The following is a 25526-nucleotide window of genomic DNA, read 5'->3' on the forward strand; positions in this document are numbered from 1 at the left end:
TCCGGAAGTTTTTCCTTGTACGATGTGAGGGTCTAAGGACAGAGGGTGTCGTATTGTCATACTGATATTCTGTACACATTGTGAAGACCACTGAGACAAATGTAACATTTGTGATATTGGGCTATATAAATAAACATTGATTGATTGATTGATTGATAACAGACAGGAAAATGTGGATTTTGCATAATAGGTCCCCTTTAAGCAGGTTTATATTATCTGTCCATCTGCTAAAACAATTGTTTGATTTTCCTTTAACTGCTTCAAGGGTGTAGCATGGGCCAAGGAAGAAGCTATTATAATTTGGAGGGGATACGAATCATGGGACGGACACAAGAGCTAAGTTTAATTTGTGTTTACATTGGGGCATTGTCCTAATTTGTCCAGGGGAAGCACCCATAATGCTCAATTTTTAAAAACAATCCCATGAATAAATCGGCCGAAGAAAAGTAAGTTTAGTTTTTTAACTGTGAGCTTTAAAAACTGACTTAAGGTTTGATAGAGTTGCATTATGTTGCGTTTAAGCCCATTTTAGTAAATATTACTATTGCGGGTGTAGGCAGTCCACAACCAAACCTCTCCACTCCTTCCGTTCGTTTTATCAATTTAAAACATGAAAAAAAACGGCAAAGATACAACACATCCCTATATCAATCACCTTGAATTATGCGATGGCAAGTGCAAGTGTGATGCATATTGCGATGAGAGTTGTGGTTCAATGTTGCGGTATAATTGCTGTCAACAAAAAATATTGCCTCCCAAAGAACCCTTACATTTGGCTCCCACGATAACTATAGGGCGAAGTTTAATTATGATGTTATCAGGATGTGTTCAATCATTGTGTTGAGTATTTCTTTAGGTGAGAATATTGAATACATATAATTGCTTTGAAGGAAATGTTCTACAGGAATATAAAATCTTATTTTTGCAATGTACCAATAAATGCATAGAAACAGCAAGTGGCACATAATTCAAATACATCTGAAATGTGTTCACAATAATCATGGCCTGCGGTGCTCTGTAGAAGCATGTTTTATTTCCTTTCACTGCACTTAAGTGGCTTTCCCTTTCCTTTCTTTTCTCTTTTGTCTGAGTTCAACATTACCTGGCAAATGTCAGTGGCTTGTTAGTTTGTGCTTTGCACACGGCAGTTAGAGCTGCTGACCTTAAATGGGTATATTGGGGAATTACCCTATGATAATTGAAAATAGACTGGCAATCCAATTTAAGATCAAACCAAGTTCATTAACATACTTAGTGGGCCATAAACGATTTGATGCACGTTTCAAGTAGGATTTTCTTATTTTCCTCACATTTCTGTGTTTATATAATGTCACCTCTACATGGGAAACATCTCAAATGTGCCTGCTGTACTCGTTACTGTTCGAGATTAGATTTTTGATAACAACTATAAAGACTGTTGTCGGAGTAATGCCAGTATTTGTGTTCATTGCCCAGCAGCAAACTATGGGTCGAAAAATAAAGACCATGCAGAAGTGAATATATATGTATATATATATTTAAATATATATATAAATGTACAGGTGTGTATGTATGAATATTATATACATATATGTATATATATATATATATATATATAAAATAATTAAATGTTGTCTTCCTCTGGATTGTGAGAAACAGTATTTGGATCTCCCTGTCTGTATCTCACACACAGAAGATTGACAATAAAGTGACTTTAACTCTTTAATGGCCAGAAGAGGGCGACTCCAAAATGTCCAATTATATAAAAATCGATGAGAAATCTCGCCTACTTTTAACTTTATTCTTTACCTCACTAAAACTTTCCAAATCATTTATGGTCTCAAGTCTATACTTTAGGGCAGCATGATGTTCATTTGATACAATATGCTCCCATTTAGAGTATAATAGACAATAAGGCATGGTAAGCTTTACCACTGTGTTTTTTTCAAATACTTTTGCAGTGTGTTTTAATTCATGGAAGTTAATTGTAACATTTTGTTCACCTAATTTCCCTCCTCTATAAGTTGTACTGAGCTTTACCTTCTTGTGTCAAAAATGAAGATAGCGACAGAAAAAATACAGATTTCAGTATTCTGAGGCTCTGAGCCCCATTTATTTTCCTCGCGGACGGCATGAAAAGTCAGACATTATACGATTTAAAATAAAAACAATAATCGTGGCTTGATATTGAGTAAGAACATGTTTTTATGAACCACATAGCTTCCGGTCTTCCAAGACCCGACCGGACAAAAAGACGTGGTGCAGGCACAAAACACACTACCAATATAAATACATTGCTTTTAAAATCGTTCTGTGTGACACGAAAAAAAGGGTAAAATCGTGTTGGTGAACACGAATCAATAGATTAAATGTTGTGACTACAACACGAAATGCCGTGAGACTGGGTTGGACACACACACACAAACAAGATCACAGAGCTTTCAACATTTAAGGATGAGGCGAAATGCGGCGAATTTAGACAATTTAAATAACGACAAGTAGCAGTGTGACAGGAAGACAATTAAGGGAGCGACAGATTGAGTCAGTCAAAACACTAGCAGAGGATTTTTTTTCAAACAGTGAGGGTAGTACACTTTCACACAGAGATGACGTGTTTTTTTTACAGAAGGATTGATATACAGATGAATCGTGACACGTGTTTCCAAGAGTGGATTAGGTCATTAGTTTGAATTAGAAAGATAAATAGGCACAATGAGACAGTTCTGGAAAGAGAGGGATGAGCTCTATTTGCACCAGATTTATCTAGTGACCTAAGAGCTTAACCTTTATCCTGACAGGATGAACAATGAAGACACCCCAAGCCAGGACAATGACAGCATTAGTTACTGGAATTAACACTTAGAATAAGCATTGTTTATGGCTTTTAATAATGACTGTCCTCTCAAAACACCTTCACAAATGCTTCAGCTACTGTTACGAGAGTTTATATAGTGTTGCCACAGCAGTGTTCGGCTGTAAACATGATGAACATTACCTGCAGTGCTACTGTTGTGTTATTAACAATATAACTTCAGCTAGTAAGGACGTGTCACCTGAAGAGGCTGGTGCTCAGTTTTCTTTATTGCATGTCTGGGCCAAGCGGCAAACTCTGGGGCAGAGCCGGGAGGCCAATAAGGAAGTGCCACAAACTGCAGTTTATCTATTGGCCGATAGGCGATGACTGCAGAAAGGATGCATTTCCATAGACCCCCATGTTAAAATGCCCAACTTTACAGCTGAAATAAACACTTTTCTACCCCTGGATGCAATACAAATTATTCCGGATATAGTTAGATTCCACCTTCATGATTATTAATTGTTGAGTGAATTGTTCTATAAAGTGTATATATATATAGTTTAGTTTATGATTCAGCCTTGGGTAAGACTTTTATTGTCTATACGCCCATAATGCTGGAGTCCGCCGGCCAGAGCTAACGGAGCCGCAGGGAGCTAGCTCCGGCCGCAAGCTGCGGCTCCGTTAGCTCCGGCCGGCGTCCCGGCGGCGGAGTCCGGCGTTATAACTGGAGATCATGGAATACAGCGAAACGCGGAATTGGTTCGCCTGCAGCCCGCTGTAGTATTAGCTAAATAAATTATATTGAACAAGGCTTATTAAACTGAACATCGCCACAATTGTTCTGCTATGTATCGGTAGCCTACTTATCTTTATTTTATTAACGTGTGAATGACAAGCATAAAGAATAACACAAAATAGCTAATTCTCTTGCAGATTGTTTCGTTTGATTATGAATGTAGACTTGTCGAGACGTTAGTGGCCGACTCCGCCTACTAAGGGCTTCTCGGCAACTCTGCAGAATCCTATGGGTGACGTCACAGACACTACGTCCATACAGTCTATGGTCTGGGCATACATGGACACGTGGAAGAAAAAAAAAAGCAACTGATTGAATAACCAAAAGATTTTCAAATTGATGTTGACACTCCATATTATGGCAATTGAGCTGTAGATTCTTATTTGACATGTTCCTCTTTTATTGTGAAAATCCCAAGCCACTTCCTGTGCCTTAACCAAGAAGACATTTAATTCTGCTTGAGGACAAACATCTACAAAAAACAATGGTCACAGTATTTGGAAGCTGAGACATATGACATCACCACTAAGGTGTAATCAAGCCATATGAATGAATATAATTAATAACTATATTAAGTATCATAATTAACATTTATTTTGATAATTATTCATTCTTCCTTCGTTGTCCCAACTTGAGGGCGTTGATGTGGGGAACACATTCTCTGATTATTCTGGAACCACATGAATGCAGCAAAATTGCCTTTGATCGCAATGTTTGGAAAGTGAACAATGTGTGTATCTGCCGCGTGATGGCTGAAGGCGATTTATCTTTCTGTTAACACACCATTTTAATTGTTCTATCAGCAATATTCATTGGTGTATTCATTTGTCTTTTGGACTTGCCTGATAACCTTTTTGCAGTGTTGTGTCAATGTTGGTACTTTTTTGCTGTCAGAAAATGTTATCCGAGTAATTTTTGGAACGGTGCTAATGGTGTTTTAGAAGGCCCTGACAAATTACCTATTTTTGTGTTTCAGCATGAGCTTGTGCGATAAACTGAGTCAGTGTTTCAGTCAAATCTGCTGACTTTTTCCTTTGATCCCTCTCTGAACGGGTCTCCATGCCGAGCAGCTAGATGACTCCCCTGAATTTCGCAGCAAAACTGCTGTCAAAGCTCTCATTAATTATTTCCACCGCAGCCTTCATCATTCTCGACCACAGACTGTATATCTGAAGCCACAAGAGGAGCGAGGGGGGAAGAAGAAAAACAAGGAATCCTTCAAAAAATATTATCTCAGACTACAGAGAACCTCAAGACGCTGCTATTATCAAATGACCTCTGTATGTGGTGAAATGTGTATGATGAATGCTGTTAGATGGGGAAACAAGAGAGGAAAGAGAGGAGGAATTTATTTGTTTAACGATATATTTCTGCCTCATATAGTGTCAAACTTTTAGTGCCAATGAACACGACACAAATCTTATGAGTACCCTCCGATATATGGCTGCATCGGTCTTTTTCGACATTGTCAGTCCCTATACCGATATCTAAGCTTTGGGTGTTGGACAATATCGTGTACCAATTTGGATACTGGTGTTTAATGAATGAGCTGTATGCCTTACTGTGTGGTAGACACTGGGATGGTTCTCTTCCATGTGTAAGGTACCATTGGTTTGACTTAATGATAGCTTACTTTGTGAAACAAAATGTAACAAATATTTTTGTGTCGATTGACAGAGGAATATTGCCAACTACTTTGATATATTGTTAAAGATGATATATGCATTCATGCAAAATGTCAGAAAAAGCTGTTTTTAAATGCTCAATTGTGGAGTTGTCGTACTTTTGAACACTTATTCCATTAAATAATATGCATATTGAATGAATATGGAAATTATAGTTAGTTTCGAGCCTTAAATAATAATAATAATAATACAACTAATAATACATGTTATTTATCAAGCCCTTTTACAAGTTCTCAAAGACTCTGACAAAGATAAAGTTAAACAAAATTAAAAAGAATTGAGCTCACAACATTTAAAAAGGATAGATATATACAATTTATGCATATACAATTACTGAATTGTTATTTATCTTTAACATAATACGTTGTTAAGCAACATCAAGGTTAAATATCTTGAACAGTTATTAAAATCTAAGAGTGAAACATTCTTAATGCAGTGAAACAATTGAACTGAACGTATAATTCTAGAAACTAATAATAATAATAATAAATTGTATTTGTAAAGCACCTTTCATTGCTAAAAGGAATCCCAAAGTGCCAATGCATCCAGTATTTAAACATGTAACTGAATGTAATAGATCAGCCATATTGTCACAGATTCAGCTATTTGATCCTAATATCCAAAATTGGCATGTACTCCAATAATAACTTTTGAATTGAGAAATTGAAAACGAAATACAAGCTGCTCCTGACTCTCATCTGTACTCTGAAATGTCAGCTGTGGCACCTACTCCCACTGCAGCCTCAGAGCTCTGCAGTGAGATAACAGAGCTGAGTTTGTGCTGTGGTTATCTGTGAGCCTGTAGTCTGGAGCCTCTTTACATCAAACATGTGCCTGAGAGTGAGCGGCTCCTGTGAATGCTGCACATGTAGCACCGCACTGCCCTGAACGCTCTGTGCCAGACATCTAGTTCATATGTCAAAACCTGCTGCTAATCAGCACTTCTGGATTTTTTATAGCCTACCGTTGATGGATACTGCTTTTGCAATACAAGTGTGCAAATTCAAAGGAGCAGAGAGGCAGATCGCATATGGGTCAGACAGAGGCCATGTTGGTGGCTTTTTAAACTGCACGCTCACAACTATAACTCAAGGCTGGAGGCAGTGGAACGACTAGGAATTGCTATTGATTTATCGACTGTCCATTTAGAGAGGAGTATCAGCCTACAGCTGAGCTGAGGAGCTGCTCTTATCAAGTGGAAACTTGGTTGGTTGTTCAAAGTACAGACGGTTGTTATCACCTTCACCTAGCCCTTAGTTCTTCAAACATGTCGAGTCCAGGTCATGACCCACTGTCCTGCATAGTGTAATAGGGACCCTTATGATGAGGGGATTATCATAAGGCCGTGTGTGGGAGAGAAACTCCCTCTGGAACACACCGATGTTAGCCTTTGCAGACCATTTACATGTAAGCCTGTCGCAATAAGCAATTAATTTACTTATCATACGATAAATAAAAATGAACTCGATAACTTTTCTGACCTCCATAAATTGCCGTTTACATGCGTGTTTGTTTACATAACAATGTGACCAGCATTTTAGCCAGGCGCACTGTGGCTGCCGGCCAGCAGCGCTGTGAGGGGCAGGGCTCACACACAGCCCATGACACAGCCAGGTCAGGACACAGCGTAGCAGCCAAATGAATAATATAGTGACAAGCAGGAGACAACGTGTGACTGTTACTCGAGGGGAATTTGAAGTTAAATGGAATTGGTTGCAAAACCTAATTCCATCTCCGGTGTGGGAATATTTTGGATTTAAGCAGGCCCGGTTCTACGGGGGTGCATAAGGGTGCATTGCACCCTCAGTTGAGTCGTTATGCACCCTCATTTGAAAAATGAAAAGTGAAAGAAAAAAAATGAAAAGTGAAAAATATTACATATATAATAATAATAATAATAATAATAATAATAATAATAGTAGTAATAATAATAAGAATAATTTAGTTGAAATAAAATAAATTGTAATTGTGTAACATTGTTTGCTGCATTTATTTGGTCAATTTAAACGGTAAGTAACGTTATTATGTCAGGTGCGCGTGACCTGTGCCGCTGCCCGTTCGTCATCTGCAAGGTGCTTACACAGCAGTCAGTGATGGATATCAGAAAATGGTTAAAACAACCAGCCCTAATCGCCAGCAGTAACACTGCATCTACTGCAGGTAATAACAGTTCAGATCATGGGGACATTACGTTACGTTTGTTCTCACTGTCGTGGACACTAACGTCCTCCCGCCCGACTCGCCGGCTTTGCCCGCCTCGCCCACGGAGGCAGAGCAGCCGCAGCCGTCTTCGTTGCCCCAAACACCGCCACCCCTCGGCGCCCCACAAGTCCCAGAGGACCTCGGCAAAACAGAGCCTGCCCAGGTATATTTAAAAAAGTACCCAACTCGCGTGTACAGTGGGGTAAGGCGCTCATTTTGCAGCTCATGGTTTCAAAACAGAGATTGGCTGGAATATTCATGTAAAAAGATGCCATCTTCTGCCATGCATGTAGACATTTCGGTTCAAGTAAGTCAGATGCCTTCACCACAACGGGCTACAACAACTGGCGCCATGCTCTTGTACGTGATAAGGGACTGGGAAGGCATGAATCAAGCAAAGAACACATCCATAGATCTCTTAATGTTGCTCTCAAAGTGCACCAGATTGATGCTTTTAACTTCAATATTTAAAAAAAAATCTTCCCGGGGGACCATGCCCCCGGACCCCCTTAGAGGAGGTGAGGACCCTCCTAGAGGGTGTTAGGTCCACTCCCCACTTATAAAAATAGCACTTTACCACTGCACCCTCTCTAATCTCAGATGCACCCTGAGTCATTTTGTTCTGGAACCGGGCCTGGATTTAAGCCAAATCAACGAGGTGAACCTACGGACTTGAATGAGCCGGGCCATGTGTCGCATTTGTTTTAAAAAGGTAGCAACAAAAGCTAGCAATACGACCAACCTTAAACTGCACCTGAAACACAACCACCCCATTCCGTTTTCCCAGCTGGGAGCAAACACGGCAGCTGGAGATGGAGAGCCCCCACCTTCCCTAAAGTTTGCAATCAAAGATGCATTTGCCCGACATGTTGGTGTTCCTTGCTCGAAATCTTTGCAATACAGATTTGGATATGATATGATATTTATTTTTATATATATATTGATTTATTGATTGATAGATGGTTAGAGTCTATTTAATTTATTGTTTTGGTTGTGTGATTTTAATTAATTTTTTATAATTTAATGTATTTGTTTTATTTATTATATATAATTTATATATTTGAATATTATTTCACATTTCATTTGCAATGTTGAATGTTCAATAAAAAGTTCAGTTTGAAAGGATGTACTTGAATTATTATTATATATTATCATTATGTCAGTGGTCTAAAAGGGTCTCACAATGGTGCTGACAATATTATCGTTTATCGCATTAATCTCCGGGAAAATGTATCGTCCAACAAAATTAATTATCGTGACAGGCCTATTTACATGCACAAAAACCTATATAACACACCAATGGGAAAACCCAAAAGGGCCTCTTTAACACACATTAGTAGCACATGTCTCATTAGCTAATCTAATCCTTATCCTAGTTTCAACTAATATCTTTATCCTTTCCTAAACCTGATCTTGATTCGGATACTCTTTGTATAAATACAAATTCTGAAAATTAGATGATTTTTTATCTTGTTAAAGTCATTTACGCGGTCAAATCAGATAAAGGTCCCACTTTAGCAACAACATGAAATCCTTTTCTGCAACCTTTATTAGTGGTACATGATTCATACATGCATCCCCTGCAGCTAGAATTACCACAACGAGTCCCTGACAGCTTTACATAAATACGCTACCAGGCCTAGATGTGTCCTCTCCTCCACATGTGTTCTTCCCCTCATTACTGTATGCCACAGATTGACGATCTCCCAAGATATATCCATGTTAAACTAAATAGCCTCGGCCTCATTCAGCAGGAGAATACGGCGTAACATGAAGCCCTTTCCTCCATCTTAACACTTTCATCTGAAATGTAATTAGCGCAGCAGCAAGCAGTTTAGCGCTCCGCCCCGCTCTCAGCCCCAACCAAGGTACCTGTAGGCAGGCCCTAATCCTCAGAGCCTAATGGGATTATCTCCGGAGGGAAGGGAACCCATGTCACACGCACAAATACATTCACAATCCCAAGCTCTCCTCCGCCTCGCTATCCATCTCTCCTTCTCTCTCTAAGCACCATTCCACTATGTGTCTAATAGGATTAGACCAAAATTGTCAATTTCTTAAAAAATCCCATCTGGTCCACTCAGTGTCATCATGCTGACGATGATGATAACATGGAAATAATGAGCTTTGAATCATGACTTATTCAGTGAAGTACAGGGATTATCTATGGGAAGGACCTCAGTCTAAATTGGGTCTAATTAGCATTTTGTTTCAATAGAGTGTTTGCCAATCATCAGAATCTTGTCTGAAATATGTTTGATGACAAGAACGACATGAAGGAAAACACAGACACAGTCAAACGATTTGTTCCCCCGGAAAAGATTTTCACTAGTTGAAAATAATGGCACTCAGAAATCTTATTCATTCAGCCATTCATATCAGCTGTAAAAAACTGTCTTAGCTCACCCAGTTTCAAGCATGTGTGAGGACTCTAAGCAAAACATTTGATTTCAATGAAGAAAATGGGAGCATTGATCTTTTGCTGTAACAGAATGACACACATTTTTTCCCATTCCTTTATTAAACTTTTTGTGTAGTGGCTAACCTCGGCCAGCTGATTACGCCATCATATCAGAGGTCTCTCTTTGTTTATGGAAAATGGTAACTGGACTGAGCTCAAAGTTCTTTTACAATGACTTTTTATTCAGCATTCACCCATTCACACATGTTCATACAGAGGCTGCTGCTTTCCAATTGGTTGACGACAGCTGCCTCAGAGCCACAATGCTAGTCGCCTATCTCACTGCTTTACTCCTAATTTACACTGATATACAAAAGTACATCATAGTCAAAATATGAATATAAAAAAATATATATATATATATATGTTAAATGAAAAAAGACTATTAATTAAATAAAAATATATATACAAAATAAAACATTATCTTTTGTTATTTATAATTCTAATGTCTTCACTTGATGAGTGAATGACGAGTGAGTATACAGTATCTATATATATATATATATATATATATATACACATACGATATATAGGTTGATTATCCAATGAAACATTAGGATAATTTCCTTTTAAATGTGAACAAAAATGTAACACGAGAAGAGTTAATACAACATTTAATATCAGTGAATTTCCTGTGGGATTAATGCTAGAGGCATAAAGTGAATTATCTAACAGATAAATGTTACCGATTACTTTTTGTACTCAAATTGCAAAAATGCAACTTCCAATATAGCGTCTTTTTTTAGGACGTTCAAAAGATGGATTGAAGAAGTTGTAATAAAGATTAAAACCATCCATTTGATGCCCCAACACTTTTTACGATTTGCTGGAACCCTGACGGGAGAGAAGCTGAAGATCTAACAACAAACTGCGATGAGAACAACTGCAGAAGGCACAACAGAAACGTTCTGAGGTGTGTCAAGAACTTTGGTATGAGCACAAACACTTTGGTGAACTTTTGTGGCTGTTACTTGGAGAGTGTTATGACAGGCTGGATTACATTCGTCGTTGACACTGAACCAGGACGTTATCACATAATAAAATAGCCTTAACCTGTGTCTATCTTTAAAAAGTGCTTAAGGCAGCACTTTTTAACAAATATACGCCGAAACGTAATTACACTGACTGGCTACTCTTAAATGAAATTGATTTGTCAAAATGTCTTTATAATGTGTCTCTGTCAATAATATCTTCTTAATACCAATTTTAAACCAATGTTTACAATGACTTTTTAAAACTGACTTTTATTCGTTCAGGTTAGTAGTAACAAAAGTGCATGCTCTCACGTCATCAGCTATCACGTGCTCTCCAGAAACAAAAATATACTTTTTTTTGCATTGTGGTAGGGGTCTTACATTTCTCAATTACACATGTCTGTTCACACAAATACTATTGAGAACAATCAACCTCCATAAAGTCTGTTCAGAGATAAGTGACAACCAATATTAGTGTGGGCAGCGCGGGATGTGACGTGTCCTTGTCCAGACTTTTGTTCCATAGCTACATGCTATTCAATTTAGTCTGCTGAGCTACACACCCACACACAGACGTGCACACACACACACACACACACACACACACACACACACACACACACACACACACACACACACACACAACACACACACACACACACAGATACAGTACAGAGCCATTCCAAGTCTCTGATTCCATCAGGGGGACGCCGCTGAGTGAAAGCCAGGCGAGGAGACCCCGAGGTGGGTGCAGCTCTGCCAACAGCTGGGTCCTCTCCAGCACCCCCCAGTCTTATTCATGGGGGCCCATCGGCTCTCATCACTCACTCACTGGCCAGATTCCCCCGCAAACAAGCGATACACATGTACACACACACACATCCAAGCGCTCACACACACACTTTGACTAATCAAGGACATCAGACAAAGTGAAACTTGATCTGCTGAAACAAGATAATCAGATTTGCTTCTATTGGTTGCATGCTCCGGATTTGTGCGTGTGTGCATGTGTGTGTTTGTGTGTGTGTACCTAATCCAGGTCATGAGCTCCACAGTGTCTGGATCATAAAACTCCCTCAGCTCAGATAACTCCTCCATCAGCTTAGGCCAGAACTAGAGAGAAACAAACAAAGACAAGTGATGGAAAAGCCACAGTTAGCATCCATTAAGGCCGTAAAAAAACACTACTCAAATACATTTGAATAATGTAAAGAATATAACAGCCATTTTGACTCTTACCACTGAAAGATAAATAATAGGAAAGCAATAATTTCAGGTTATCAATTACTCATTTTCTTCCTCATTTTATTTTTCGACTTTGCTCGTATGGTTTTTTCCCCGGTAATAACACCAACTACACAGTGAACATGAGTAACAGCAAGTACATGGCATACCTTGTAATACAGGCAAGCAATCACCAGCAGCGGGACTGCATATCTGACAAGCCTTAACTGCAACATGAGAGACAGAAAACGGCTGTAATGAAATGAAAGAATTTAATGGGGAGAGTCAGACAGAGATATAGCTCAAAATGAAGACCAGAGCAGAGGGAGATAACACAGAGATAACCGACACACACAGCAGCACTGCTCACAAGATTCCATTTATTATCTGCTCTAACGCTGCACTGATGTTGGGGACCACACTGACACCTAGTGGCCTCCCTGCTATTGTTATCACCAGAGAAATGCAGGAAGAAGAGTAAAGGTAAGGGTTGGGAGGGTTACAATGACCTGCTACCTGTAAAAAGAAAAGTAATAGGTGTGTGAAAGCATAAAAGTAATACAAAATAAATATCAATGAGATGTTTTTTACTTAAGTGTATTGTGTAAGAGAACAGAACAGTGTGACCATAGAAAAGAGGACACAGATATTTAAGATCTCTCTGCTCAGAGATTTTATTGATAGGAAAACCTGTCTTTCCTTCAGCATATTCAGGCAGCAGCCCATACACCAACACTGAAACACATGAGCACAGACTACAGTTTAAAAAGCAGAAATCAAATCTGAGCTGACAGAAAATGCTCCATTTTAGTTTAACACACAGTTAAGCTCACACACACTGTTTTATGAACATATAGATTCACCTGCTGAAGTAAAAACAGAACAAATGAAGCAAAGAAAGTGAAAACCATGAAGCAGATTCAGGCAGTAGGCGTATAGATTCACACTTAAAGTATTAGCCTACAGAACAGTACAGCTCACAGAGAAGAGATAACATCTGATCCTTTTACTTCAGTAAAAATGTAATCCTGATACTCGTACCTATTTTTGTTTTGATGTGACAGTAATCTGACAGTAGACCAGCTCACATTACTCAGCTGGTTTACTTGAATGCTCTTGCTGGTATGATCATACACATTAAACGGTTAAGTCAGACTTTTCTATTATTTTAGACAAAACATTTAAATGTGGAGATATTTATTGTATTTTGCAGCATTTCCTAAAAATATGGAGATACTATTTATAAGCAATAACATATATATGTATTGCTATATGTATTTTAAAAGTTAAAATCAGTTAATTACATGATTGTCACAATCTGTCTGTGTTGTGTGTTGTCTTGTCTTTTTCTGTCTTTGGTTTCCTGTTTTATTTTGAAAAGTGTTCTTGCCTGTTGCTTTCTGTCTGTTTTCCCTCCTACCTAATTACCCGATTGTGTTCACCTTGTTCCCCCTGTGTTTTCTCCTCCCTCCTCACCTGTGTCTTGTTTGTGTGATTAGTCTTGTGTGTATTAAGTTCTGTTTTTTCTGTCTGTCATTGTTGGTTCCTTGTTTGTTGTTGACTGTGTTCACGAGGTAGTGTTCTGTTTTGTTCCTTAAAATCCTTGAAATAAAGGTATTTTTTCCTGTTTATTCTGCATTTGGGTCCTGCCTGTAGTGATGGCAAAATGAAGCTTTGAATGAAGCATCGAACCACTTGGACAATTGTGTCGGAAATAGGTTAATTTTTCGAAGCTTCAGTTACAGCGACCTCTCCTGGCGAGGTGCAAGGCTGCAGTGGGTTTAACGTATCTTTGCCTTGAAAAATATTCGATGCACGCACACACTAACGGCCCCTACACACGGCGGCGTGCGTTGCCGCTTCAACGCTTCTGCCCATTCACTTTGAATGGGGTGACGTCACGATTCGCCGAACTGCATTGTGGGAGCAAAGCGTAGCTTCTCTCGCGGTGCTCGCTGCAAAAGTAGAGCAATGTTCTACTTTTGCCGCCTCGACGGAGGCGTCAGCAAATCTGACAGCACAAGCGCTAGCCAATCAAACCGCGTGTATGTTGGGAGAGCCAGACCGCAGTTATTTCCCATATGTCAAAAAATGGAGGAGGAAATTATCATGGCGTTAGGGAATCACCCGGTACTATATGACCAGTCCCTCTTTACATACAGGGATACAAACCGGAGGAGCCAGGCATGGGGGGAGGTGGCAGAGACAGTGGGTGAAACTGGTAGGTTTTCGCCTGTTTGGGGAGTTTATAGCCAGTGTACTTCGTTTGAATGGACAGCTAGCAAGCATAGACAGTATATTTAGCCAGCATGGATGTAGCATGAATGCTTTGCTTTGTATGTCCGGGGCGGGACATTCATGTGATTGGTTGTTGGTCGCGTTGTTCGTAAAAAATCCCCAAGCTTCAGACACGCCCACCGCCAAGCGGTAACGCACGCCGCCGTGTATAGGGGCCGTAACAGCCTACCAGTTTCACCCACTGTCTCTGCCACCTCCCCCACCTCCCCCAAACCGGAGGAGCCTGTATCCCTGTATGTAAAGAGGGACTGGTCATATAGTACCGCCACGATAATTTTCTCCTCCATTTTTTGACATATGGGAAATAACTGCGGTCTGGCTCTCCCAACATACACGCGGTTTGATTGGCTAGCGCTTGTAATGTCAGATTTGCATACGCAGGATTTGATTGGCTGACGCCTCCGTCGAGGCGGCAAAAGTAGAACATTGCTTTACTTTTGCAGCGAGCACCGCGAGAGAAGCTACGCTTTGCTCCCACAATGCAGTTCGGCGAATCGTGACGTCACCCCATTCAAAGTGAATGGGCAGAAGCGTTGAAGCGGCAACGCACGCCGCCGTGTGTAGGGGCCGTAACACTGCGTCCACAATACAGCGCCGACAGCTTCAAAAACAGTTTCCAACGCGTCTGCCCATTCACTTTGAATGGGGTGACGTCACGTTGCCTCGCTTTTCGCCGAACTGAATTGTGGGTAGCATAGCGGTCCGTCTCCGCCGTCTCTGGCGTCAGAAGTTGAACAATGTTCAACTTCTGATGCCGGAGACGCCGGAGTAGCCAGCGCCAGCCAATCAAATCCCGTTTCTGAAAATCTGACAGCTCAAGCCCTAGCCAATCAAACCGCGTCTAAGCTGGGAGAGATATCCCGCCGTTCATTTCTATATTTCAAAAAAAGATGGAGGAGAAACTAATTATCGCCGTAGCAAATCACCCGGTTTTGTATGACCCCAGACCCTCTTCACCTACCGGGATACAAACCGGAAGAACCAGTCATGGAGGGAGGTGGCAGAGACGGTGGGTGAAACTGGTAGGTTTTTGCCTGTTTGGGGAGTTTATATATATATTGCTCGCATAAAATCCCCGGGGTTTTTTGCTTTGTATGTCGGGGGCGGGAGATTCATGTGATTGGTTGTTGGTCGCGTTGCTCGAATAAAATCCCCAAGCTTCAGACACGCCCAGCTCCAAGCTTTTTTTTAAGCTGTAGTGTGGACGCTCCATAATACTGAATATCATGTTATATTTGCAATTAAAGATTGATAATTGTGTGTATTGGGTTATTAAGAAGAGACTAGAAAGTGCTGGACATTTATTTGGGCGGAGAGGGCCTTTTATCAGTTATTAAAGTGTGACGACCCCTCCACATCACGTGGGGTGCCGTGTGTTTGTGTGTGTGTGTGGTTTGTTCAGGTTGTTTCAGGTGCTGATGAGCCGCACCTGTGGCGGAGGCCTATCTGATGAGTTACACCTGGTGAAGCGGGATAAAGGAGGAGCCCAGCCGGTTGCGTCGCTCTCACTCCTTTGGGCACTCTCTCTGCGCCAGCTTCGGCGACCTGATGCTGGTGTCCATTTAGTGTTGTGTTGAAACAAATAAACTATATATTCTTACCTCTCGTCTCGCCTCCCTGTGTTATGTTACAGCCCATGAGCCGGGTTGTAAAGTTGAAAAGCAATGATTAAAAGTTCAACTATTCCGGGCTTTGAACCAGCTGCGCGGAGGACACCGCCGCATCCTGGGCTATCTATTCCTGAAACTATTGAAGTGTTTTTATATTACTCATTGTCTTTTTGTTCACAACTTCTCCACATTTCAAAGTGTTTCCCGAGCCAGAACGACCTATCTTTCTTCCTGGCTTGCTCTATAATGATCCAATTCAAATGCAATACCAACAACAACTCAACAGCAACAACGCAAACTACGACAACAACCCACACATTGTGCATTGTTTAGAGCGGTTATAAAGTGTTGAAGCGCTCAAATTTGAAACTGTTTCAACCTGTCACCTGTCAGAATAGAGACGAGGCAGTGCATTGAATCACCTGATTGGACCGCGAACCAGTCAAGTGATTCATTCAGGAAATGAAGCAGTTGCTGCTTCGACTGTCACATGTCACGTGATTTGAAGCAGTCGAACCACTTGGACAATTGTGTCGGAAATAGGTATATTAATATGTATATATATATATATATATAGAACTATAAATAAATATAAATATGTATATATATATAACTATAAATATATATTAATATATGTATATAAATATAAACTGTATATATCATGAATATCATTTACAAATAAAGATGGATGAATGCGTGTATTGTGTTGAGGAGAGGGTTCTGGGAAAATATGGCATAGGTTATGGTGCGCTTGTGTAACTTTGGCAGGGGGTGTTCATGTGGGATGGGGAACACTCAAAGATTTTTATTCAGGAACATTATTTTTTCAACAGTTTTTGGATTGAGTCGATTTATTTTCTTGCTTACAATTGCCCCGCATTTTGCAAACACTCGCTCAGATGGAACCGATAATGCTGGCATGCATAAACATTGTTTCGCCAGTTTGAACAGATTGGAATACACATTTTGATGGTCCACCCAGTATGCCAGTGGGTCTTTCGATCTTTCCAGCGGTGGATTAGTCATGTACCGCTGCACCTCCACTGTAGCATCTGCTGTGGCATTCCTTGCCGTCCTCGCTTCAGAAGCATCTCTGTCCAGAGTTTCCCAAAGGTTAAGACCTGAAAGACAAACATGACTGTAATCATCAGTACTGAAATGTTTCAATGTGTATCCTTTTTTACTTGTACTTACAGTATTTTGTCTTGCATTTTACCAATTAACTATTTATAACATTACCTGTGGATGATGGATTTTCAACATTTGCTGGTGCCGGTTGAGCTGATGTGGAGGGCTGTTCTTCTGTAGGTGTGTCAGGTTGTGCGTTTTTCCTCAGTTGTTTGCAAAATGCTGTCAGTCGTTTAACTGATGCCGCTGCCTGTACTTGATTGTAGAATCCAATAGTTTTGAATCTAGGATCCAGCAGTGTTGACAGGATCAATGCAGTTTGGCTCTCCGTGGTGTCAAACTTGTTTTGCATATTTGACACCATGTTCTGTCCCAGTAGTTTTGCAGTGTCGTGGCTTGTTTTTCCAATTGTGTCGTACAAGTAGAGCATTAACATGTTCGTCATTGGGATGATCTTGGACCCTGAGACTCTCTTCTCCTCGGAGAGTTCTACTGTTGCCTGGAAAAAGGGGGAGAGCAATTGCAGGCATGCGTCCGCTTAGTCCTCAGAGGACAGAGGTCTCACGTCTGTTTTCAGCATCGCAAGAGCTGCCCCCACTGACTGTCTCTCTTTGAAAAGGCATTGTAGCATTAGGTAGGTGCTGTTCCAGCGGGTGTCCACTTCCTGAATAAGCTTCAGCACAGGGCGATTCATCTGCTCCTGCACTTCTCTGAGCTTCTCTTTTGCTGTTGTGCTGGTTTTAAAGAACGTGACTACTTTTCTAGCCCTTTTGCGTAGGTCTTGTAGGCCAGGAGTTGCATCCAGAGATTTCTTCACCACTACATTTAGTGAATGAGCAAAGCAAAGTGCATGTCTTAGATTTAAACTTCTGACAAAGGCAACCATATTTACTCCTGCATCCGTCACAATTGAGGTCACTTTGCCTTCAGTGCCCCATTCCTCCATGAGAGACCTCATTGCAGCAGTGATGTTAACCGCTGTATGAGCTTCAGGGAAAGGCAGCACTCCCAAAATCACTGTGGCCAGCTTCGCAGAGTCATCCACATAATGACAGGTCACTGCTAGATATGCGTCCATATTAATGGAGGTCCACATATCAGCAGTCAGGCTCACAGCCTCTACCCTCTGCATGACAGCCTTGGCCTTCGTCTTCTCCTCCTCATAACGCTTGACCACCATCTCCTTTAGAACCCCTCTGGATGGAAGAGTGTATCTAGGATCAAGCAAGGCCACAAGCTCCTTGAAGCCACAGTCATCCACGATGGAAAAAGGCTGCGAGTCTTTCACCACCATATTCACAAGGGCCCCCTCCAGCTCTCGCTTCCGGTCCACTAAGACAAAGAAATAAAGACATAAAGAATAAAAACTAGGGCCGGGACTCGATTAAAAAAATTAATCTAATTAATTAGATGCTTTGTAATTAATTAATCGAAATTAATCGCATTTTTAATCACATATAAATATTTGACCTAAGAACAGTGAGAAGCAATTTTTTACATGGATTTTAGTATACCATTAGGCGCATTCACACTGCGGTACTTTTCCCACAAAGGTTCATGAGAACTTAGTTCATGAGAACTCTTTGAACCTGGGGGAGGATTAGGCAAATGAAGCCGCTGACGTCACTTCTTCTTCTTCTGCTTTGGGTTTACTGGCAGGCCGCAAACCACTTCACGGCGTATACTGCCGCCCAAAGTCCCCGGCCGGAAGTCCCCGGAGTTGGGGACTGGCTTCAGTAGAAGCTGCTGGGAGTCCCAGCAGCCTTCCGAGTAAATCGCCAGAACCCCGACACCTCCTCATCTCCACCGCTCCCATGTTTTATTTTGTGTTGCCATAAGTTAGTCTCTCTGCGTTTTTGCGCTGGGCTAATGCTAATAATGCTAATGCGAGGATAATAAAATGGCGGCTTCACCAAACTTTTTGGGAGTTTTACGGGGCGTGGTTTGCAATCCGCCCAGCCAATCAGAAATATAGCTCTTTTCTCACAAGAGAGCCGTACGAAAGTCCCTGCTCTCTAGCAGCTCTCTGCTCTCTAGCAGGGACTTTCGTGGGGGTAAAAAGGTTCTCATGAACACATTTTAGTACCGGCTCTTTTTGGTGTGAACGCGATAAAAGAGGCTAACGTCCACGCTAGCTGCTATATGTTTTTGCATTGAGGTGATACTTGAGGCTTGATGTGCTACGGTGGTATGCGAATTCCTTTTTGCATAATTTGCACACAACCGTGCTCTTATCGACGCTTCCATCCGTCCGTTTTTTAAAACAACATTTCCCACTGTTGTTCACTGTGGTTTGTTGTTGTCTGAAGTCATGAACGTTAGTTGGTGCTCCAGTATAATCGGTACGCCTGAAACTCATCCAGTGAGAAACGTTCCGCGGTGCAAAAATAAGTGCGATTAAAATGCGTTAATTTTTTTAACGCGTTAATTTTTGTGTAATTAATTCATCTTAATTAACGCGTTAAAGTCCCGGCCCTAATAAAAACAAAACCAAAAAAAGCAAATAAGGATTTATGTGAAATTGCACTCAAAGGAAGCAGACTTGTGAGTCATGGAATACAGCCATAGCATATTGTGTTAGTGTTATTAGTTAATAATAATATAATACATACCATGTATGTTCCCCTGGTTCACAGCAGCTCCATGTTTGGCAGTGAAGTGCCTAATCATGGAGGAAGTATTCTCATGATACTTCAGTTCAGTTGAACACACCAAGCACTGGACCTGTAGAGAAAGGCATTTGTAAATAAAAATGCTACATTGATCATATACATAATTTTACTTGAATGCTACTTAATATAGATTTGAGATAAACCATAGCTATAATACTGTAGTTGACCTACCTTATCATGCGCAATCAGATTGAAATGATCCCACATCTCAGAACGACCTCTCTTCCAGGCTGGCTCCATAATGATCCAAACGCAATACTAACAACTCAACAGCAACAAGGCAAACTACGACGACAATCCCACAGATTGCCAAATTGTGCATTTTTTTGAGCGGTTAGAAAGTGTCACTTACTAAGTGACGCTCAAATTCAAACAGTTTCAACCAGTCAGAATCGAGACGAGGCAGTGCATTGAATCACCTGATTGGACGGCGAACCAGTGAGTTGATTCAGGAAATGAAGCAGTTGCTGGTTCGGACGTCATATGTCACGTGATTTGAAGCAAGCTTCGAAGCACTGCTTCTATGGAATACTGTAGGAAGTCCAGGGTTGAAGCTCCGTTCGAAGCTTCAGTGTCAAACTGCCATCACTACCTGCCTGCTTCACTCACCCTAACAATGATATTTGTGTTTGTCTCGTGTATGAGCATTTTGACCCAAACCAAAGAGCTTAGAGACTTTGAGTTCCTTAGAGCTGACTGCTCTGACATACACACAAGCAATTGATCCTTTGCTAATAGAAACATATCTATTAGTGCAGCTTCTCCAGCAGACGTGTGTAATGAAATATCTTAAGTCCAGACTAATATCAGGTTTTTCATATCAAAAAAGGAAAATAAACAAACACGTGTTCAGAGCTGATAGTGAGCAGTACTTTAAATCTCGTACCAGAACTTTACTGTTGCACCTGAGGGTGCTGAGCAGCAGCGTCCACAGCTCCTTCCCACACACACCGTAGGCTGCCACCGCACACATATGGCCCGTCCATATGTACTTCATCCTGGGGAGAGAGTGGGAGACAGACAATATCCAGGTGTTGGCTGGTTAAGTTTCCACTTTTTAACAGTTCACTTCTGTTCTTAAAGTAGTAAAGGCATGTGATTCTGTGGGTTTTATTCTCCATTGTAAGGCAGGCTGTCGCTCAGGGGATAAATACACGTATACCAATCAGAGGGTCAGTGGTTCGACTCCCAGCCCCTGCAGTTAACGTGTTGTTGGAAATACTTATCTCCAACTTGCTTCTTTAGGTGTAGAATATTGAAGTGTATGCAAGGCATATGTAATGTTATTCTGCTTTTAGGCATGTACCTTAAAGAGGAGATCTTCTGCTCATTTTCAGGTTCATATCAGTATTTAGTGTCTCTACTGTGACATGTTTACATGCCTCAATGTTTAAAAAGGTCTTTATTTTTCTCATACTGCCTGTGCTGTCGCTATGTTCAGGAAGTAAACGTAGGATGCGTTTCAGGCAGGGTGGGGGGTTGTGTGTACAGTATGTGTGTGTGGGAGAGAAACTCCCTCTGGAGGGAACACAGGGATGTTAGCCTATGCAGACTATCGAGTGGCCCATGGTGGTGGTGGGGTTATGGTATGGGCAGGCGTATGTAATGGACGACGAACACAGGCCACTCGATTCACAACATTACCCTAACCCTACCGCTACCCCTCACACCAGATACTGCCTGGTTTTCGGACACCCCCAGACCCCCCCAATATGCACGTTTCAGAGTGGCCTTTTATTGTGGCCAGCCTAAGGCACACCTGTGCAATAATCATGCTGTCTAATCAGCATCTTGATATGCCACACCTGTGAGGTGGGATGGATTATCTCGGTAAAGGAGAAGTGCTCACTATCACAGATTTGTTCAGATTTGTGAACAATATTTGAGAGAAATGGTTATTTTGTGTATAGAAAATGTTTTAGATCTTTGAGTTCATCTCATGAAAAATGGGAGCAAAAACAAAAGTGTTGCATTTATATTTTTGTTCAGTGTATATTGAATGTACAGTACATCTCTAAATCCTGCCCACTATATAAACTGGGATTAGGATGAAAACACAATATGAAGCATTAACATGCACAGAGAAACCTCAGCCAGCTGCTGGCTACACAACCTAATTTAAATGAAGCTACTTAAGTGAACCTTGGTAAGCTTGCTTCTCCATGTTTCTGTGAATACAACAGATACTGGCTTTTCTTCCACATGCATGTACTTAGCCCGTTTTTTATTATATGGGAAAAGAGGTGAGGATTCCAATAGTAATCTATTATGTTCTTGACCTATAAGAGCCTAATGTTAAATGATTATACTTTTATACTAATGAATTGTGGATGTAGAGATTGGCAGACTGTGATTGCTGCTTAGATTGGGCTCAACCCGAGAAATGTACTGATGATGCTCGAAGGAGTGGCACTTTAGAAGTACATATTAAAGGGGGGTCCGGGTCCTTACAATAATTACAAAGAGGTGCTACCCAGGAAGAGCGCAGGGTGTTGAAGCATTTTGTCATAGAGGCCAAGTGGTGGTACTACACTCCTGTGTCAGTCATCATTTGGACACAAAATTACTTTTGACTTAAATGAAGAGAGGTTGTTAATTTGCAGATATTTGTATTCACAGTTTGTACTAGTTTAAATCATCGAGTCTGTTTTGGAGAGGAGGAGATATCTGTGGATAGCTCTGCTCCCAGTAATAACCACTTTAATGTCAGTTTATTAGGTCATCAGGAAAACAAGCTGAGTATACATTAGTGGTTAGCAGTTGTATCCAAACCTATCAACTTCAACAATCAACCACTGAGATTTGCAACACATTTGAAGAGTACACTTTTACTTCACTACAGCAAGGGAATATTACTCTTTTAAATTAACAGAAACATGGACATTATTATGTTTAAAGAAACACAAACTAATATCTGTTCAAGAGAACACAGTGCAGTCTCTCTTTGTAATGCTCAGTGTGAGTGGAACATGGAGGCAGAGGTCGAGGCCGGTCAGTTGATATTGCCTGGCTGTCATAGTCCTGGTGTGACCAATAAGAGAAAATGTGTCAAGCGGCAGCATGTCCCAGCAGCTAATGGCAGATAATGACAGGGTGAGCAATTCAATAAATAGAGAATATATTTTGATTACATGTAACTGCATCTTTCAATATTGCACACTGTGTCTATATTGACAAATGATCTCATCAGGGTGCTTTAAGTACAGTTCAGGTGTTGTGACCATAGTCAAGTGTTTGCTAAAGTTGCCCCCGAAACAGCCATAGTGTGATCACTGCAGACTCTACAAGCTTTGGATTTTTCCTCATGCAGATGTTTTGTGCATGGAACCGTGGTAAGCAGTCAGCGTGAGGTTTCTCTTTCTAGCTTTTCAAAAACACAAAAGCAACATTGTGTGACATTGTGTTTAGTAAATTATAATCTCCTCTGTGTGTGCTTGAGTTTGTACACATGTGATATTTCTTCTGGATATGTCACAAATGGACCAATCAGCTTTAAAAACATTGCTGTATGCTCAAGGATAATGGGTGGTGCTTGTTTCGATTTACGTTTTGATACAAATATTTTATTGATTGTTTTTCATCCTCAATAAATGCTGACTCATCACTCCTCTTATCCAGCCTGTTGGAGCCTCTGTTCCAGTTTGGGCCATTTTAGACAATGTGTGCGGCTAACAGCTAACAGATACCTGAACTGAAGCTAAAGTAGCAGTTAGCTTCCAAAGTTTTCTCCTTTATAATGCCACTATGACGAGCAACTATAGATAATAACATAGACGCAACATTCTGATTGGAATGTGTTGTCCAACTGTGCGCTCTCTCCCTGTTCCTGCAGTGAGTGGTGTCACTCTCTGAGAGACTCAGGGTGTTGCATGTGAGGGCTGATCAAGGCTCTAGTGGCACACTCAGACGCTCTGTGAAAAGCATGTAAGAGGCATTTTCCAGGATTCCAGCATGTGCTCACAAGTGTGCGCAATCAAGAATCTACGCCGTGAAGAGGAAAAGTACATTTCAAGAGTCCCCGCCTGGGGGAAAAAAACAAAGTGTCTACATGGGAAAATGTGTTGATTCACATAAGTGTGGGTACATGATCCTCTAATGACATGACCGTGGGCTCACCTCATAGTGCTGAAAGCCAGGAGGCCAAAGAACAGTGTGTGCAACAGGTTGTAGGCCACATCTGGACGAAGAGCCCCCGCTCGCCCCTCCACAGCTCCCTTCCTCTCCTCGGCCGCACCTCCTTTAACTCTGCTAAAAAAGACGACATCGATACTTAAAACATTTGGTTAGAAACCCTACCAGGAAATATCCAAGAGGCCGACGCAGTGGACATTTTTAAAGACACATATTTTTTAGATGAGCTTTTATGAGCGACACACCACTTTTAAATGGTCTTTTAATCTCTATTATATATTGACTTATTTTATAGGTTTTTACTTATTACTATATTATATAGTATAATGTATTATGTTCATTACTTGTTTATTTTACAGTTTAGAAACATTCCTTTTTAAGTTGGTATTTTAACCTTTATTATTCTTAGTATTTATTAGTCTTATTAGATTTTTTATTGTTTTATTTATTTATTTAATTTATAGGTTTTTATATTTTATTTTATTTATTCATTTAGTCTTATGTCTTCCTTTATTTTATTTTATTGTATTTTATTTGTATTATCATACCTTTTACCTCCTTGCGCCCCCTATTTATTTATTTTTTCATTAATCATGGCCACATTTCATTCAGCTTTTTAAGTGCCATTGCCCGGTTTCACATAATGGCTACTAATAATCACCTGAATAAAAGACCCTAGCTGTCAAATGTTATGGCAGCTGTAAATGTCCTGTTCTCAGTCTTTGCTGTTGGTGGCTTTGCAGTAGATAAAGACAGCAGCTGAGCTTGTTGTAGGTTTAAATACAGAACAAGTATTCTTATGAAACCCTCATGGAGAGTTTGTTCCTGCATTCATGGAGTAATGGTTTGTGGTTTTAATTATTGCAGAAGCCCCTTACACTGTTATATCATGTTGCTATGCTGCATGTTTGCAAAAAGGTGTTACCGTGTGACCTGGAGTGAGTTAATTTGTGACGTGTGCCATGTTGTTATAGCACTTTGAGCTGCACCTGGTGTCTGAAAAGTGCTTTACGTGTAAAGCTATATTATTATTATTATTATTATTATAACAGCCAGGCGCTTGAGAATAGAAGCAGCAAGGCAGGTGGGTGGAAGTGATATTATTCACATTATTCAGATTCAGTAGCGGTTATTCCGATTTCATTAACTGTGTGCTCACAAGCAGACACACAGTGATGCACACTCCCCCTGGCTGGTGGGTGCCTGCATGGAGGCCGCCTCAGACAAACAGAGGAAGGACTGAGTGCAATTATGTCACTCCCATGATTTGGCCTCCTGTGCCGAATCAGACGGACACTGGCTTCCATTTGAATACAAATCCAATCTGGCCGCTCCTTCTACGTGAGGTGGGGTAAACCGGATGAAATTAATTCCAGAATTGGCAAATAGCCCTTTGTTCTATGAGGTTAGTATTCCAGCCCTCCAATAGCAGAGGGCGAGTTGATATGCTAATGCCATTATTGTAATGCGGCCCCTCACCTGGCACCACAGGCAAATGAAGCTTTGAAAGGCAGCTGGTGGAATATTCTGCTCTACAGAAGCAACAACAGCATTACTGAAGCTGCAGCG

The 25526-nt window shown here is 40.8% G+C and overlaps 2 protein-coding genes across 4 annotated transcripts in view; both read right to left on the reverse strand.

The window, feature by feature from the left end:
• The window catches only part of dpy19l3 (dpy-19 like C-mannosyltransferase 3), a 102103-nt gene that overhangs the window by 25126 nt on the left and 51451 nt on the right, over positions 1-25526 (reverse strand). The window contains exons 13-16 of one of the 3 annotated variants that reach the window (XM_034224548.1): positions 23943-24071; positions 20713-20824; positions 12289-12345; positions 11925-12007 (exon numbers count right to left, since the gene is read on the reverse strand). In XM_034224548.1, the coding sequence (XP_034080439.1) occupies positions 11925-12007; positions 12289-12345; positions 20713-20824; positions 23943-24071 (381 nt within the window). Of the gene's footprint in view, positions 1-11924; positions 12008-12288; positions 12346-20712; positions 20825-23942; positions 24075-25526 lie in introns of all 3 variants that reach the window. The other 2 variants (XM_034224547.1, XM_034224549.1) reach the window with 2 other exon arrangements.
• On the reverse strand, positions 16927-19886 carry LOC117551619 (zinc finger BED domain-containing protein 1-like). The gene is made up of 3 exons (XM_034224551.1): positions 19767-19886; positions 17266-18486; positions 16927-17147 (listed from the first exon to the last, which is right to left on the reverse strand). Exons 1-2 carry the CDS (start codon positions 19822-19824, stop codon positions 17693-17695), a joined length of 852 nt encoding a protein of 283 aa, XP_034080442.1. The 5' UTR covers positions 19825-19886; the 3' UTR covers positions 16927-17147; positions 17266-17692.

Source organism: Gymnodraco acuticeps, unplaced genomic scaffold (genome assembly GCF_902827175.1).
Source record: "Gymnodraco acuticeps unplaced genomic scaffold, fGymAcu1.1, whole genome shotgun sequence".
NCBI classification, from domain to species: domain Eukaryota; kingdom Metazoa; phylum Chordata; class Actinopteri; order Perciformes; family Bathydraconidae; genus Gymnodraco; species Gymnodraco acuticeps.

Bases quoted from the DNA above. Each gene is read 5' to 3' on its own strand.
- LOC117551619 (XM_034224551.1), bottom strand. From the start codon at position 19,824: ATGATTAGGCACTTCACTGCCAAACATGGAGCTGCTGTGAACCAGGGG. The intron at 18,487-19,766 runs GTATGTATTATA...TCTTTGTCTTAG, and splicing joins GAACCAGGGGAACATACATG to TGGACCGGAAGCGAGAGCTG.